The 16,290-nt window shown below is 46.8% G+C and overlaps 1 protein-coding gene across 1 annotated transcript in view; it reads left to right on the forward strand.

Annotated features, from left to right (window-relative positions):
• The window catches only part of RAP1GAP2 (RAP1 GTPase activating protein 2), a 230,209-nt gene that overhangs the window by 92,166 nt on the left and 121,753 nt on the right, over positions 1-16,290 (forward strand). Inside the window, exon 3 of the mRNA XM_006863247.1 lies at positions 13,105-13,189. Within this exon, the coding sequence (XP_006863309.1) occupies positions 13,105-13,189 (85 nt within the window). The remainder of the gene's footprint in view (positions 1-13,104; positions 13,190-16,290) is intronic.

The following is a 16,290-nucleotide window of genomic DNA, read 5'->3' on the forward strand; positions in this document are numbered from 1 at the left end:
AGACTAGCTACTCAATACCCCTCCTCTTTCTCTGTTACCTCTTTTTGGAACCTTTATTGCTCAGATATTGGAGTCTCTGACATTCTTTTTTTTTCTTTCATTTTCCATGGTTTTGTCTTTGGTTCTTTTTTTTGAGACTTCCTCTACTTAGTTTTCTAATCATATTTATAATTATTTGTACTCTGATCATTCCATCTTAATAGCATTCTCAGATCCTTGTGTTAAGTATACAGTATTATCTTATCTCTCTGTTGGTATCAGTTTATATTAATTTTCGAAGTTTCCTTTGGTTCCTTTCAGGTTGCTCTTGTTTATCTTGGTGTCTCTTCCTCATGTTGGAATCTTTCCTCATCTATCTGGTTATCCTTGATTTTCTTTCTATACCTAAGAGTGAGGCACCCATGAGTGGGGTGGGAGCTCTTTGTGAATTGGCTGATTTGCCATCTGCTGGCTTCCATGCAGGGGGCTTCCTTAATCAGATAGTAAGTTGACCTTTTCATTGGAGGAGCCCAGATGTTATCTTTTCCCAGAGATTTTTTAGTTTCTCTCAATAAGCCAAGTCCTGATCACTTGCAGTTCGTTTTTTTTCGGTGGATAAACCTATGGTCTGCCATCCTGGTGAAGGTCGGGCAAATCATCTGGTCAGTGGGTCAGTGGCCTGGGGTGGCGTGGGACATCCAAAGTCTCATTGTTTCAACTCTCAATCGCTCTCCCCAGTGTCATGTCCTGTAGCTCAGGCTCAGGAGCCTGAAACCTTCCTGGGATTCTGTAGGATGAAGCCCTCACTTGCCAACCCTCTCCTTCAACGTGGATATGTAGGTTGTAGCTTCCACCGCTCTGCCAGGGCAGCTACCGTCCTGGCTCATGGCCATCTTTCAATAACCTGCAATTTCTCATGTGCTGAATTTCCCCCTCTCATTTTGCTTGTCTGTGTCAGTTCACACTCCACCCCCACAATTATTTAAAGGTCTTCAGAAGAAACAATGAAAGACACATGATTAGTTTGACATGTTCACCCTGGAAGTCCCAATGTGATTACTAATATCTGTGTCTCTAAATGAAGTCCTGGTGTGGTGCTGTAGTATAAGCACTAGACTGCTAACTACCAGGTCGGTCGTTATGAAGCCTATTGGTTAGCTTCTACGCACTTAACCCTTTACACCACTGAGGGACTCACTCTTCTCTCTTTCTAGATCATGTCCCAAAGGAAGTGAGCGAATGGAAGGCAGAGAAAAATGATTTTTTTATTGTGATATATGTCTCATGTATCAGCCGAATGAATAATAAAACAAGCACTCATATACTCACTCACCATCCAGGTTAAGAAATACAAACAGGCTTTTATAAGACTCAGTGACACCATGGTTTTGTGATTTTGATTCTGAAGTTTTCTGATGCTGTGACCTTGTGAGCTGGCCGCCTTTGATCTGACTATGAGGTGGCTCCCTCGGCTGAGGCCAGGTACTGCCAAGCAGAACCGCTGACCAAATTGGAGAGCTGCTTGGTCTGCAGTTTGCAAATGTTGCAGAGTGTTGTAAGGGCTGGATGATGGCAGCACATAAGGTTAGTGATTCCTGCAGCATGAGGGAAATGAAGCCTCTTGTCTAATGAGGTGACTGGACCACTGCGGCCCTCTGAACCCGTTCCCCCTCACCTTCTATGTGTCAGTCCTTCCTCCATGGCTTCTCTCCTGCTCCCTCACCTTTCCTACTCCATTGAAGGACCCCTCTTCCTTTCTACTCTTTAGCTCTACACAGTCTCCTTGAGGAGTCCTTGTGTGGTACAAATGAAAGATTGAGGTTTGAGTGTACTCATAGGCACCTCAGAAGAAAGGCCTGGTGATGTACTTCTGAAAGACAGTTCAGTTCTACTTTGACATATGGTAACATGCTAGACTGAACAGTCAGTTTGAACCAAAAGGTTCAAGCTCACCAAGCCACTCATTGGGAACCCCTATACAGGGTTGCTATGGGTCTGAATTGACTTGATGACATTAACAACAACAATAACTGGTCAGAGAGGTAACTGGGGGTCTCCTCCATTCCCATGGCCTTCAACTTTACCTCCATCTCCAGCCTTGTTGTTATACCTGTCTCTCTGCTCTGTCTTTTCTGATCCCACCAGGGCACCTGACTCACTGTCTGTCCAGAACAAACACTGTATCATCTGCCTCTTGTAAACTCAGTTCTCCTCCTCATTCTGAGTCATGGTGGAAACATCAACCATTTCATCCTCTTCTCTGAAAGCTGAGTCTTCCTGAGAGTTTGAACTCATTCTGTCACCATTATTTGCTCGAAGTTACTGAGTCCAGTCCTGTGAATGTTACCTTTGGACTGTGAATCTGACCCTTTGTTTCATTTCTGTGGCCGTGAACATAGTCGAGCCTTTTCACTCCATTCCCCCGTCCCTTGGCAGTTATTCCGGTCTCCACTCCGCTGCCCACCAGTGTCTTTTCACAGGCTCTGCAGAGCAATGGTGTCCTGACCTCTAGACCTGCCAACGAGGCAAACTTCAGATTTCTTAGTACCTGTTTTCCAAACTTCAGCTGTTCTCAAACTCCTTTCACTGTTTCTGCCCTGTCTGTGTATTGGTTGCTGTTAAGTGCCATTGAATCCATTCAGACCCATAGCAACGCTGTATAGGGTTTCCAGGGAGCGGCTGGTGAACAGGAACTGCTGACCTTACAGTTCAAACTGACTTTGTCGTTCAGCGTAGCAACCTACAGTGCCACGCCAGGACTCCTGTATTACTTAGTTAGTATTTTCTATTAATTGATTCCATTTTTAAAGTTGTAATAAACTTATTTTTCAGAAGGCAACTTCAACAAATTAATGATAAGTGGAAAATCAGGGGATTTTCCACAAAAAGACCAAACCCAACCAAAACAGTTGCTATAGTAGATTGTGACTCCTGCCGAGCCCGTGTGTGTCAGAGTAGAATGTGTTTCAGAGCATTTTTGGGAAGTAGATCACCAGGCCTGTCTTCCAGAGTAACTCTGGATGAACTCAAACCTCTAACCCTAATCATGTATGCCACCCATGGACTCCTGTCACAAGTAGAAGGTAATTCCATAAAATCAATAACTACAACAGTGATGAGAACCCCAAAGATGCCAGTAGTGATCCAGGTACTTTGGCAAACAGTCTTAGTGTGACGTAGGAACTCGTCACAGACTGGCTGCTTTAGTCCTCAGAGGCAGTACCGTATAATGGTGTAGGTGGTTATGTGCCATGGAGTTGGTTCCGACTCGTAGTGACCCTGTACAAGGTTTCCCAGGTTGTAAATCTTTACAGGAGCAGAAAGCCTCATCTTTCTCCCGCAGAACAGCTGATAGTTTCGAACTGCTGACCCTGAGGTTAGCAGCCCAATTCATAACCTCTATGCTGCATGGATTCTGATCTTAACCATTTATAAAAGTGAGGTTAAGAGTACTTACTTCAAAGTGTTGTTGTATTTAATGATAGTGTATGTGAGCCACTTCAAACACTGCCTAGTGCATGATGAACACTGGATGGCCGTTTTCCAGTATTTGTCTTTCCTTTCTGAAAACCTTCTATGTGACAGAGGTGTGTTTCCTTTGCACTAGGGACACCCAACGCCTACCCATAGTGCTGTTCGCTTTCCTTCTGTGCCTGTGCCTTCCTTCCCCTTTTTTCTCCCAGGTAAATGCCGGCCTTTTTCTCTAGACATAGATCAGCCACCACTTCCTCTATGAAACTTAGAGGACGTCCCCAGGAGACCAAGCCCTGGCTTTCCTTTGTCCTCATGGCTCTATACTTTGTATCTCTGTCATAAACCTATAACCCGCTCTTACTGTTTGGCAAATGGGCCTTTCACGTGGGTGTGGGTGTGTGTTGTGCCTTAGGGTGAGTTTTGCATTTTTACTTCTTCGGCCTGTATCATATTCTCAGATGTGTGTAAATAGTACAGAGGTCACAGCCCACGCTGAGACACAGCCCACCTTTGGTCCCGAGAGAACTCGGGCTGTAAGGACAGGAGAAGATGTTGGCCAGTCTCCTTTCTGCATGTCCTGCTGTGGCCCTGAGGCCAGGCCGATCTGGCTTTCTCATTGAGACAGCAAAGAGCAGTGGGATAGGAGTCAGAGTTCGTGGGTTGAGGCAGGACGCTCACATTTTTCTGGCTCTGGAACTGCAGGCTCACATTGAACCCTTTGGAGTCTTCATTTGCTTGTGTTTGTCTGAAAAGCATTTATCAGTCAGTTTTGAAAGTGGCTGGTTCAGTCAGACTTACTTTCCCAGAGGTGTAGTGATTTGCCCACGTGAGTAGGTTGGTCCATTGGTTCTGAGATGTGATGCAGGGGGAGGTCTAGTCATCCCATCCAGGAATTCCTCTACAGCTGCGTCTCCCTGTCATGACATGTTCCTCACAGCTACTGCTCTTTCTCTTGCCCCTGGTCCAGTTTAAGGATTTAGGATCCTCCAGAAGTCCTGGTATGGCACTGTGGGTTAATGTGCTGTACTGCAAGGTTGTTTTGAACTGCAAGGTTAAAGCTCACCAGCCACTCCTTGGAAACCCTATATAAAGTTGCTATGAGTCAGAACCGACTTGACGGCACTTAATGCCAACAACAGTAGGGCAGAGCAGGGCAAAACACCAAACTTGTCAAGGAGTTAATTTTACTTGGAGTCACAATAAATGCTCATGGAAGCAGCAGTCAAGAAATTAAACAATGTGTTGCATTAGGCAAATCTGCTGCAAAAGACCGCTTTAAAGAACAAAGATGTCACTTTGTGGACTAAGGTGTGCCTTACCAAGCCATGGTATTTTCAGTCAACTCATATGCAGCCAAAAGCTAGACAATGAGTAAGGAAGACTAGAGAAGAATTGATGCATTTGAATTCTGGTGTTGGTGAAGAATATTGAAGTTACCATGAACTTGCCAGAAGAACAAACACTTCTGTCTTGGAAGAAGTACTGTCAGAATGCTCCTTAGAAGCAAAAATGGCAACATTTCATCTCACATACTTTGAATATGATATCAAAAGGGACCAGTCCCTGGAAAAAGACATCATGTTTGGTAAAGTGGAGGGTCGGAGAACAAGAGGAAAACCCCCCCAACAAGACAGATTGACATAGTGGCTGCAACCACGGGCTTAAATAGAACATCCTGTGTGAGGATGTCACTGGGCTGGGCAGTGTTTCATTCTGTTGTGTGCAGGGTCACTATGAGTCAGAGCCGATTCAGTGGCATCTAGCAGTACCTAACAGGGCAGAACAAATACACCTAGAGCAAAACCATTATTGCTATCATTTTTAAATTGTGTAAAATATATATATAACAAAACATTAGCCGTTTCAACCTTTTGCATGCACAATTTAGTGACATTAATTATTCTTGCCATGTTTTGCAACCATCACTGTTTTGGTTACCGAGACTTTTCACTGAGACTCAGTGCCCATTCAGCAATATCTCCCACTCCCATATCCCATCAGCTCCTGGTAATCACTAATAAACTTTGTTCTCTATGTGGTTGCCTATTCCAGCTATGTCATCAAATTGGGATCATAACATATTTGTCCTTTGGTGCCTGACTGATTTCTCTCAGCATGATACTCTCAGGGTTCCTCATGGCATGGTTTATCTCGTTATGATGGCTACTGTTGCATCATATGTTTATCCATGCATCTGCTGATGGACACCTTTCTGACTCAGAGTGGCCTTTGAAGCTGTAGTCTCTGTGTGTGGCCACATCACATGGTTCAGGGCTCAGCTCTCAGTAGAGTCCATACCTGGTGTACCATCTGCTTATCCTTGGGCCTCTGGCTTTCCCTGCCTAGGTCCTTTAAGGGGACATATAAACCTTTTTAGGTTTCTGGGTGTTGTAAATGGTTTATGCATGGTTAAATTGGGCTGTGAACTGCAAGGCCAGCAGTTCAAAATGACCAGCTGTTCCGTGGGAGAAAGATGAGGATTTCTGCTCCAGTAAAGATTTACAGCCTTGGAAACCCTGTACAGGGTCGCTATGAGTCGGAACCGACTCCATAGTACATAACCTCCACGACCACCACTGACCTAAATGTTGGTGGCTCAAACTGATACCACAGAAGAAAGTCCTGGAGATCTGCTTCTGTAAAGATTATATCCAAGAAAACCCTGTGGAGCACTACCTGATAGGTTCTCTTGGAGCTGTGGCTTAGTTACTTCAAGCAGGCTCAGCCTCAGGTGGCTTGGAAGCTGTACTGCACTGTGGGTTCTGGGTATAATTAGGCTGGTGAATGGCATCTAGTGGTTTCTTCTAGGGCCGTTAATCCCTAAGAGGCCAGGAACCCAAGGATTGAATTGTGCGTGTGTCTAGGTTGCCATTTTCCATTTTGGGAATGAAAAAGGAATCTTTGAAGGTCGCGAGTTGAGCTCCAAGTCTTCAAGATCCTCTTGGAGCACTGGGATGGAATGTGACCCCATGGTAACACTGTCAGGTGCTAACAGGTGAGCACAACTCCTCTTTAATTCTACCTGTCAGAGCCTCTTGTCCTGGACTCTCCACCCCTGACACATGGCCTGGGCATATTGTCTATGCAGACAGCAACTCCTCACCTCCATTTCTGCCCCTGTGAGGCTTGGAGGTAAGCCCTGTACACATACCTAGTGGCTCCCACACAGTGATAGGGTTCTCCAGTCCCTGCCACCTATGTTTCGGGTTCAAAGCACATGGTTAATCTGGGTTACTCCAGCTTCAAAGCTGTCCCTGCCTTTCCTCTACCCTCTGACTGGCTCTCTGTCTTGACTTCTCCTCGTCACGTCTACTCCTGATTCCAGCTCATCTGACTGTGTGCCAGGCATGGTGCTAAATGCTTTACAAGCCTTATTCAAAGCATCTAATAAAGTGGGTATCACGAGACCATTTTATGGATGCGAAAGCTGAGACTAAGAGAGCTGAAGCAGCCTGACCAGGGTCACATGGCTTATCGGGATGGAGCTGGAATGAAAATCCAGGCCTGATGGACTCTAATACCAGGGCTCCCCCTCTGCTTTGCCAGGCTTGGAGGTCAGAGCCTGGCCCTCCTTCTGCTCCAGCCTGCTAGGCTGTCCTGCCATGCATGAACATCTTCTCAAGTGCTGTTTCCCAGCCTGTGGCTTCCATGGTGAGGGCTGTGTGCTAGTGTAACTGAGCCCGTGTCTCTGTAGCTGGTCAGTGGGCTTCTCTGGGCACACACACCAGTGCTCATCTCTCCTCTGGTCTGACTTTCTCTGTGACCACAGAACTCTGCCATTGTGACAATTTTGGGGGGCTCTACGCGTCCTGGTGTGGTGCTGTGGGTTAATGCACTAGACTGCAAAGCCGTTTGAACTGCAGGGCTGGCGGTTAAAGCTCACCAGTCACTCCTCAGAAACCCTATACAGGAACCACCTCGATGGCACTTAACAATAATTGCATTGAGGCAGTGAGTACAACTCTCCAGGGAAAGGGATTGGGAATTAGTCTGCCCACTCTGCAAAGGGGAAAAAACACAGATACTTTGAGAGTCCAACTTGTCAGGGCTAGAGCTAACCCTGGTTTCTAACTCACCTTTCATCCTATTGTGTTGTTTTCTTATGATGATTTCTCTTGAAGCTTTTAATTGTATTTTTTAGCCTACAGTGGATGGTCTAGCTGGTAATATAGGGCTTGAAAATGTGAAAAATTAGAACTCTAAGAATCTCTACAAATGAATGACTAGATATCACCTACTTAAGAGCGTTGGGAGTCGGGAGGGAGGCAGGCTTTCAACAGGTGGTAGTAATAGGGAGTCCTTTTCAGAATCCTCAATATTAATCATTACCGCCACAAATCATGAACAAACATACAATAAGCCCAGAGCCCTGGGGCACCAGCAGGCAGCCCCCTCTTCCTTACCTTCACTTATCATTGAGATGTACTTGGCATATCATAAAATCCACCGCCTTTAAAGTATGTAACCAATGACTGGAAGTACAGTCACAAACCCGTACAACCATCACCATATTCTAAACCCATTTCATCACCTGGACAAGACCCCTGTGTCCATTAGCAGTCACGCCCCATGTTTCCTGGACTTTTCACATAAATGGAGCCATACAATGTGTGGGCTTTTGTGATTGGTCTCTTTCTCTAAACATGATCTTTTCAAGGTTCGTCTCTACTTGAGCTTTCTTTTGTGGTCGAAATGTGTGACTATACTACATTTTGTTTGTTTTGTTTATCCATTTGTCTGTTCATAATGTTTGAGTGTTTTTACTTTGGCTATTGAGCATACAGTTTCTTGTTCTTCTGGTTTGGTTTTTCAGAGAAGCTCTTTGTAGCGGTCAGTAGTCAGTATCTCTCTAGCTTGGCTGCTTGAAAAGTAAGAAAGAGTGAAAGTGAAGTTGAACCTGGTGTGGGGAGTCACAGAAAAGGGCCGTTGGAAGCCTGACTCCAGGGCCATCTGCTGATTATTGTTGTTGTTAAGTGTTGTCCAGTTGATTCCAACCCATAGCAACCATCTGCTGATAGGAGGGTATTTTTCCTGTGGTTGATTATTAATTGAGAGTCAGTCCCACCAGCTAGAACTAATGCTTATTTGAGATACCAAAGACGTTTTCAAAGACACTGAAATGGCCCTGGACTCTTGTTTCTCTCTTACTACCTGGAGACCAGATCATCATTTCGTAACTGTTATTGTTATTGTTATTAAGTGCCTGTATAGGGTTTTCAAGGAGTGACTGGTGAATTTGAACCCGTGACCTTGTATTTCAAACCGACTCTGTGGTCGAGTGCTTATCCTGCAGTGCCACAGCAGGACTCCGTTTAATAATAGTTACAATAGTAGTAATAAATGTCTATACTTGTATGAGACTTGCTGTTTTATTTCCCGGTCACGAGAATTAAGTCCTTAGAGTATTATGTCCCAGCTGTCCAGATGAACTACCAGCTGTTCCGCAGGAGAAACATGAGGCTTTCTGCTCCTGTAAAGATTTATAGCCTCAGAAACCCTGTACAGGGTCACTATGAGTCGGAACCGACTCCACGGCACATAGCCACCACGACCATCCAGATGAAGGAACTGAGAGACACATCGAGATGAGGTTAGTTAACCAAGGCCACATGGTGCGTTAGCAGGCAGAGCCAAACTTGACTCCAGGAATTAGCTCCATAGAGTACGCACTGGATGGCGAACCACAAAGTCAGTGGTTCGAGCTCACCAGCCTCTCCGCAGGAGAAAGATGAGGCTTTCTGCTCCCATAAAGATTTAAAAAAAGACTCAGAAATCCTATACAGGGTTGCTATGAGTTGAAACTGGCTCCCTGGCACTTAACAACAACAACAAAAACTATTGGAGAGATGGTAACTGTATATGGCTTCCAGTGGTTTGGGACAGAGCCCTTTGGGACGGATATGAGGACCCGGGGGTCCTGGATGCTGTGATAGGGGCCTCCCTCAGGGTCTGTCCAGTGTCCCGTGAATAGAGTCCCCTGTGAACAGCCCAATCTGGGTGAATCACTTCCTTTGGTTTCTCACCTTCCACTCCAGGCTCCTTTGATCATTTCTTCATGAGACTTGTATCTTGGTAAAGCTGGTTTAGTACCTCTTTTGGCTTTTTGAATCCTGTCATCTGCCCCAGGATCTCCCAATCTTTGGGGGAAAGAATCCCAGAGTAGAGAAGCAGTGTCCCAGGTCCCAGCATGGGCTCTAGGGCAGAGAGGAACTCCTGGGGTAGCAGAGATGCTGACTGGACTCCCCTCAGGTTCTGCTCACCTGCCCATTCACACCAGCTCTTGCCACCCCTCAGAATGGATTTAAAGGCAACTATTACAACTAACCACCACCACTACCACCAGCCAGAAACCAGAAGCAGGACCCTAATGTATGATGACCACAGATGTGCCAGAGTAGACCTGCTCCACAGGGAGCAGTTCAGTGACTGCTTTTTCTGGAAGTAAATTGTTAGGCCTTTCTTTCGAGGTGTACTTAAACCTCCAGTCTTATGATTAGCAGCAGAGCACTTAATTGTACCACAAGTATCTATATGACAAAACACTTGCCATTTCTACCTCTTTTGCATGTGCAAATCAATGACATTAATTACACTCATACTGTGCCACCATCGCTACGTTCAAGTTCCAAGTTTTTCCATCACCTTCAACAGAAGCTCATGGCTTCCAAGGGATGAGTCCCTCGTTCCCCCTCTCTGCTGCCCCTGGTAAACACTAATAAACTCTGATGTCTGTTGTAGATGTCTCATATGAGTGGCCATCCTTCTTATCTAACTGAATGTATATAATCTTCTTCCTACCTGTGGTACCTTCTCTTCCTTCACACCTTCCTTTGCTGCCTCCATCACCCATCTCTCCTCTGGGTTTTTCTGTATCCTTGTATGGGTCTGTGATTCTTTGTCTTTAGACTCTTTTCATTGGAGGGGCACTTTTCAATCTCAGTGCCACGACACATGTCGACATCATTGTGGGCTACGAGGAATTTGTTAAAATAATAATATGGGTGCCAACCTTTGCTAATGATTTACGATTGGCTTATAAGTCAGAGCAGACTCAAGGTTATCCCTTGACAGAGTAGCGTCCCTTTTACCCACTCATGTTTGATATGCTTGTCTGACTGGGAGAGAAAGGGGTGGAATTGCATGAACACCATTTCTCTGATTTGGTCTTATCTCTGCATCAGCTAGTGACAGGACCAGTTGGGCCTGGCTGTCCTTGGGACCGTGGCTCACATGCAGATGCCGTGGATTGTGAGGGCTGGGGCAGGACAAGGTTAAGCACAGCTGATCCAAGCCAGGTGGGTGAGGTGGATTCAGTTGCTTTGATTCTCCTTGTTTTTGTTCTTTCAATGACAAGGCCAAGGCTAGAACCTGGAACCTGGGCAGGTAGCTCTTAAATATGTGCCATTGGCTCTTTGGAGGGAGGGCTGGAGTCTAGAGTGGGGATGGTGTAGTGTAACCCACCCATCCCCTGGAGATGCCATCTGGGCCACCAGGATACCAAGGCAGGGTAGATTTCAGTTTGTGATAAAGGGTTTGTTGTGCTTTGGGTTCTCATTGTTTTGAAAGCAGCAACTATGCCTTCTGCACACCCTGGCGTCCTTTCCTGTGGCAGAGCCCTGGAGTTAGCATCAGGTCAGCAGGAATTCAGGAATGATGTCTGGGAACCTGGAAGGTGCCAACGCAGAAATGAGCACCAGTGATTTATTGGCCTTTTGCTAACTCCAGGGCTCTGCCTTGGTATCCTGGTAGCCTAAGTGGCATCATTTAGCCCCTTCCTCCTAGGGGTTCTCCACCATGGCCCTCAGGACCCAGCCCCAATGAGAAGGATCAGGGGCTGCCTGCTGAGGGGCAGAGCAGTCATAGTGGGCTCCATGACTGGAACGTCCAGGGCCATAAATGGAAGCGGGAAGCTTTTGGTTCCAGCTGAGAGGTGGCAGGAGCCAGATTCATTTCTCCGAGTGTGAGGGTGAGTGTGCGCATACATGCATGTGCCAAGTCCTGGCCCAGCTGGCTCTTGCTCCAGTTAACACTCTACATCAGAAGGGGCCCTCTCCCAACATCACAGAGAGAACAAGGTCTGGGAAAAAGAAAGCAGAAGGGAGGTGGAGGAGCAGACAGGGGAGAAAGGCAGACCTGAGTGTGATGGGGTCATTTGGCACCTCTACCAAGCCGGATGCTCAGGCAGCCTTGTTATCTGGCTGCTTAGAGAACAGTGAGGTATGGTAGACTCCAGAGGCAGCAAGAGTGATTGAACCAGACTAGATAGGGCACTGCGGGGCCTGTCCTGGTTTCATGGGTCTTCCAGATGCCAGACATCATCTAAGGAGGCTGACTAAACATCTAGCTTAGCAGAGGAGCCATATGACCCCATCAGCCTCAACCTTGCCACCCTCCCCTGTCCTGGCTCCATTTCCCTTCTGCTTTTGTCTTCCTGGATCTTAGTCTCTGAGATTTCAGTAGAGAGACCAGTATGGATGATGCCCTGTGAGTTGAGGGGAGCAGGACAAGACAAGAGTCTGGGCACCAGGGCCAGGGCTCCCCTCTGGAAGCTGGAGGTCTGGGCTCTGTAGCGAGAGTTGGACTTCTCCCATGAAGAAGGCTTAGAATTGGAGCTGTTGCTCCGGTTGCCAGGACATAGACTGGATGAAGGTACAAAGGCATTGTCTAGAGGTATACAAAGCATCCTTTGGTCACATAAACGGAAACCCAGGTTTTAGGTTGACTCTCTTGGCTGCTTCAGCGGAAAGCTCTGGAGAAGGAGACAGTTATAGAGTTGGGGGCTTCGACAGCCCAGCTCACTCTTGTTTGGTTCTTAGTATCCTTGATGCTTCTTCACCCCTTGGGATATAGCCAGGGCAAGGCCAGGACACCAGAATCCCTTGTCTGGGGATTCTCCCAGGTTCTGTCCAGCTGGCCTTGTTGTATAACCATTGCCGTGAAGGCTTATCTCACCCCAAACATTCTGCCTGGTGATCAGGCAGAAAACAACCTGGTCACTAAGGAGGGCCAGATGGAAAGTGGGGTGTGTGTGAGAGCAGAGGACATGTTGCGATCGTGTTGTCATGGCGACACAACTCTGTTTAGCTGTCTTGCCACTGTCCTAGCCAGCAACGGCCTAAAATAAGTTTTACCTGCAGCTTACACAGTAGGCACCCTCGTCCTCCCAAGCGCTGCTCTCTGGCGAGGGCCTCCTTGTGTATGTGCATGCGCATGCACGTGTGTGGTGTGTATAGGAACAAAAGGGGCTCTAGGAAGGAAGATAAATCAGATCTCAATCTTAGCCCTGTGACTTGTATCTCTTTTGGCTGAAGTGGTTCTCAAACTTCAGTGTGGATCAGAATCACCTGGAGTGCTTGTTAAAACATAGCTGCCCGGACCCTGTTGCTGGAGGTCCTGCTGTACACCCAGGAATTAGTGTATCTAACATTTCCCAGGTGGTGCTGATGCTGGTGGTCCAGGGATGCACTTGAAGTAACCTAGTGCCGCTTTCAGCTTTAGGAGATCCCAGCAAAGAACAGACACTCAGCTCTTTGTTTTCTGCACTGTGTGTTAAATAACTGTGCCCCTGAGCCCAACACTGTTGGAAGAGAGGGGAGGAAGGCCCGGGCAGGTCCTCATTCACTGATTCTGTGTTCTTTGGATCCTTCACAGGAAGCAGGAGCTGGCCAACAGCTCAGATGTAACCCTCCCAGACCGGCCCCTGTCCCCTCCTCTCACTGCACCTCCCACCATGAAGGTAAGAGGGGAGGGGAGTGTGTGTGGGAAAGTATGGAGTCACGTTGGCTGCAGGCCCAGTTGTTCTGTGTCCCAGTGGGGGCTACCGCGTGCCCAGCATGTCTGGAGACAGCATCTAATTAAACTGTGTCTGTGTGCCTGCAAGGCTTAGGTGTGGTTGTGTCAAGGGGTGCTCAGGAAGTGGACTGGTGAGAAACGGGGTTGCCAGGGCTCTTGGTGGAACTGGGGCTTCAGAACAAGGAGCCCAGGTTGGAGGAAGTGGGGAAGATTTTGAATGCAGGGGCTGCTTTAAGGGACAGCTACCCCAAAGGACTATTTAGGACTGGGAGTGGGACCCTCAGGACATTTGAATGGCACTCGAATGGCTCTGGCTCTCCCTCCTGGCATGGCCCTGGGCCTTGTCCCTGCCACCCTTTTCTTGTGGGAGAGTTGTCTTGGAGATTGGGGTGGGCCAGCGGTTGGGGCAGTTGGTCGTTTCTCCTCAGGACTTTATTCATTAGTAGACCACATCTCAGGAGCAGGGAACAGTGCTCTCCTCCCTCCCTCTTCCCACATCCTCCTTTGTCCCTCAGGCAAAATTTGGCTCAGCCAGTGTCCCTGTTTAGGCAGCAAAGCACCTCTCTCTCTCACACTTTGCCAGGTGAGGGGCGCTCTGAAGAAGTCACCTGCCTCCTAAGTCATCTGAGGGGACATCTCTGTCTTAGGGCTCTGATATGTGGTGACTCATAGGGAGCGAATTAGGTAACTCTTCCCTGCTGCTCCCCACCTCCATGACCTAACCTAATGCACAGTGACATCCCCAGAGGATACAGGTAAAAACTATCCAGCTTCCAACTCTCATCCCATATTGAATGCCCATCAGGGGCAAGGCCATGTGGTATAGGACTGGCAGCCAGAGCTTGCCCTGCTGGATTAAGAGTTTAGTGGTAGGTGAGCAGAGGGCTGACTGAGGACATCTCTGCTCTCCTCCTGGTGGGCATTGAAAGTCAGACCGGCTTTACCTGTTTGGTCCCAGCTGTTGGTATCTGAACTGGGTGCTGGGGTCAGCTTGTTTATATAGAGTAATACTGAGAATCTTGCTGACATTCTGACTTTCAGCCCCATGGTTTGCAAAGTTGGGCATGAGATGCTTGTCTCAGTGCTCATGGATGGTGTGCCTTTGCAAGGGGAACTATGAAAGGAGGAGTTACTGAGTTATCTTGGCAGGCTTTACTTACTTACTCACTCATTTAATTCAGCCAGTGCTCAGTGTTTCTTTGACAATTGTAATAGTTAGGACTCTTGATTCTAAGTGACAGAAGCATAATTCTATTTGGCTTAAGCATAAAAGGAAATTTATTGCCTCTCTAATGGTAAGTATAGACCCCAGGCATGGCTGCATCCATTAAATCTGCCTCTTTCCATCTCTTTTCTGTGATGCTTACATTCTTTGTTAAACTGTCTCTGGGGTGTCAGGATGGTGACAGCAACCTATCTACCAAAAGTAGCTTCGGGAGTTCTGATGTGGTGCTGTAGGACAAGCACTGGATTACAAGGCCAGTTTGAACCTCTAGATTGATGGTTCAAACCCACCAGCCGCTCCTTGGAAATCCTATACAGGGTCGCTGTGAATCAGAACGGATTTGATGGCATTTTACAGCAACAACAACAACAACAACAAAGTTTCCCAGTAGAGATAAGTGTATTTTTTAAAACTTTTTATTGTGTATTGCGTGAAGGTTTACAGAGCAGATCATCAGTTTTACACTCAATAAATCATATATTTCATTTCAAGGATTGCAATCCCCTCCATGTGACATGAGTTACCCTGTTTCCTCCCTGTGATTCATATTTCCATTCCACCTTCTTTCCCAACCCTTCTGAATTTTGTCCTGAAGTAAATGCTGCCCTTTTGATCCGGACTGGTTGATCATTCCATGGTGTGCATACCTTACTAGTGGTGTTGCCCTCCCTGTTTGCCTATCTGCTGCTTGGCTGGAAATTGAACCATGAGGATGAATTCAGTTCCAGACCCAAAGGGAGATCAAGGACCACAGTCTCGGGTTCCTCCAGTCTCTTTCTGCCCAATAAGCCTGGTCTTTTTAAATAATTTTGAGTTTTGTTCCACATTTCCTTCCACTTTATCCAGGACCTTCTAATAGGATCCCTTTCAAAACGGTTGGTAGTGTTGCCAGGCACCATCTAATTCTCCTGGTGTCAGGGTTGGAAATTGATGGTCAAGTGTACCATTAGTCCACTGGCCTAATTGATTCCAAGTGTCTTCGATTTTCATCACTCTTCTTGCTTTTGCCCATGGAGAGACGAATAATTTCTTTTAAGCCCCCAGTTGCTACAGAAAGTATGGTACCTTTTTTTGCAGTTATTGTTGTTGTTAAGTGCCATTGAGTTGGTTCCAACTCATAGTGACCCTATTTAGGGTTTCTGAGGAGTGGCTGGTGAGTTTGAACTGCTGACCTTGCACCTTTCAGTCCAGTGCTTACAGCTTATCCTTTTTGCATTTGTTGTTGTTGTTGTTAAGTGCCATCGAGTTGGTTCCAACCCATAGTGACCCTGTACAGGGTTTCTGAGGCTGTTATGGGAGCAGAAAGCCTCATCTTTCTCCCACAGAGTGGCTGGTAGTTTTGAACTGCTGACTTGCGGTTCGCAGCCCAATTTGTAACCACTACACTACCAGAGCTCCTTTGCAGTAGTTCTAGCAAAAGTCCCAGGTTGATGCTCATTGGCGTGACTTAAGTCGCATGCCTATTCCTGAACCAATCATTGTGATTAGAGATTGAAGGCACTGATTAGCAAGACCCGAGTCTCATGTTCACTCACCTAAACCATAAGAATTAAAAGTGGGAAAGTGGGAGACGCTACGAGTTGGAATTGACTCGATGGTGCTTCACAACACCACCAACACCAACAATAAGAAAGGAAAATGAGTAGAGCAGGCAAGACTTAACAGCTTTCTACCACAAGTGTTGATAATGTGTCAGGATGCCAGGGATCTAGTGAACAAGACAGTTTTTGCCACTGTTCTCCTGGAGCGTGTAGTCTAACTAGGGAGAGCAAAGTTGAAAAATTAATTTCACAACTGAGGAATAAACAGGTGTGATAAAT

The sequence above is a fragment of the Chrysochloris asiatica genome, unplaced genomic scaffold, assembly GCF_000296735.1.
Source record: "Chrysochloris asiatica unplaced genomic scaffold, ChrAsi1.0 scaffold00054, whole genome shotgun sequence".
Taxonomy (NCBI): domain Eukaryota; kingdom Metazoa; phylum Chordata; class Mammalia; order Afrosoricida; family Chrysochloridae; genus Chrysochloris; species Chrysochloris asiatica.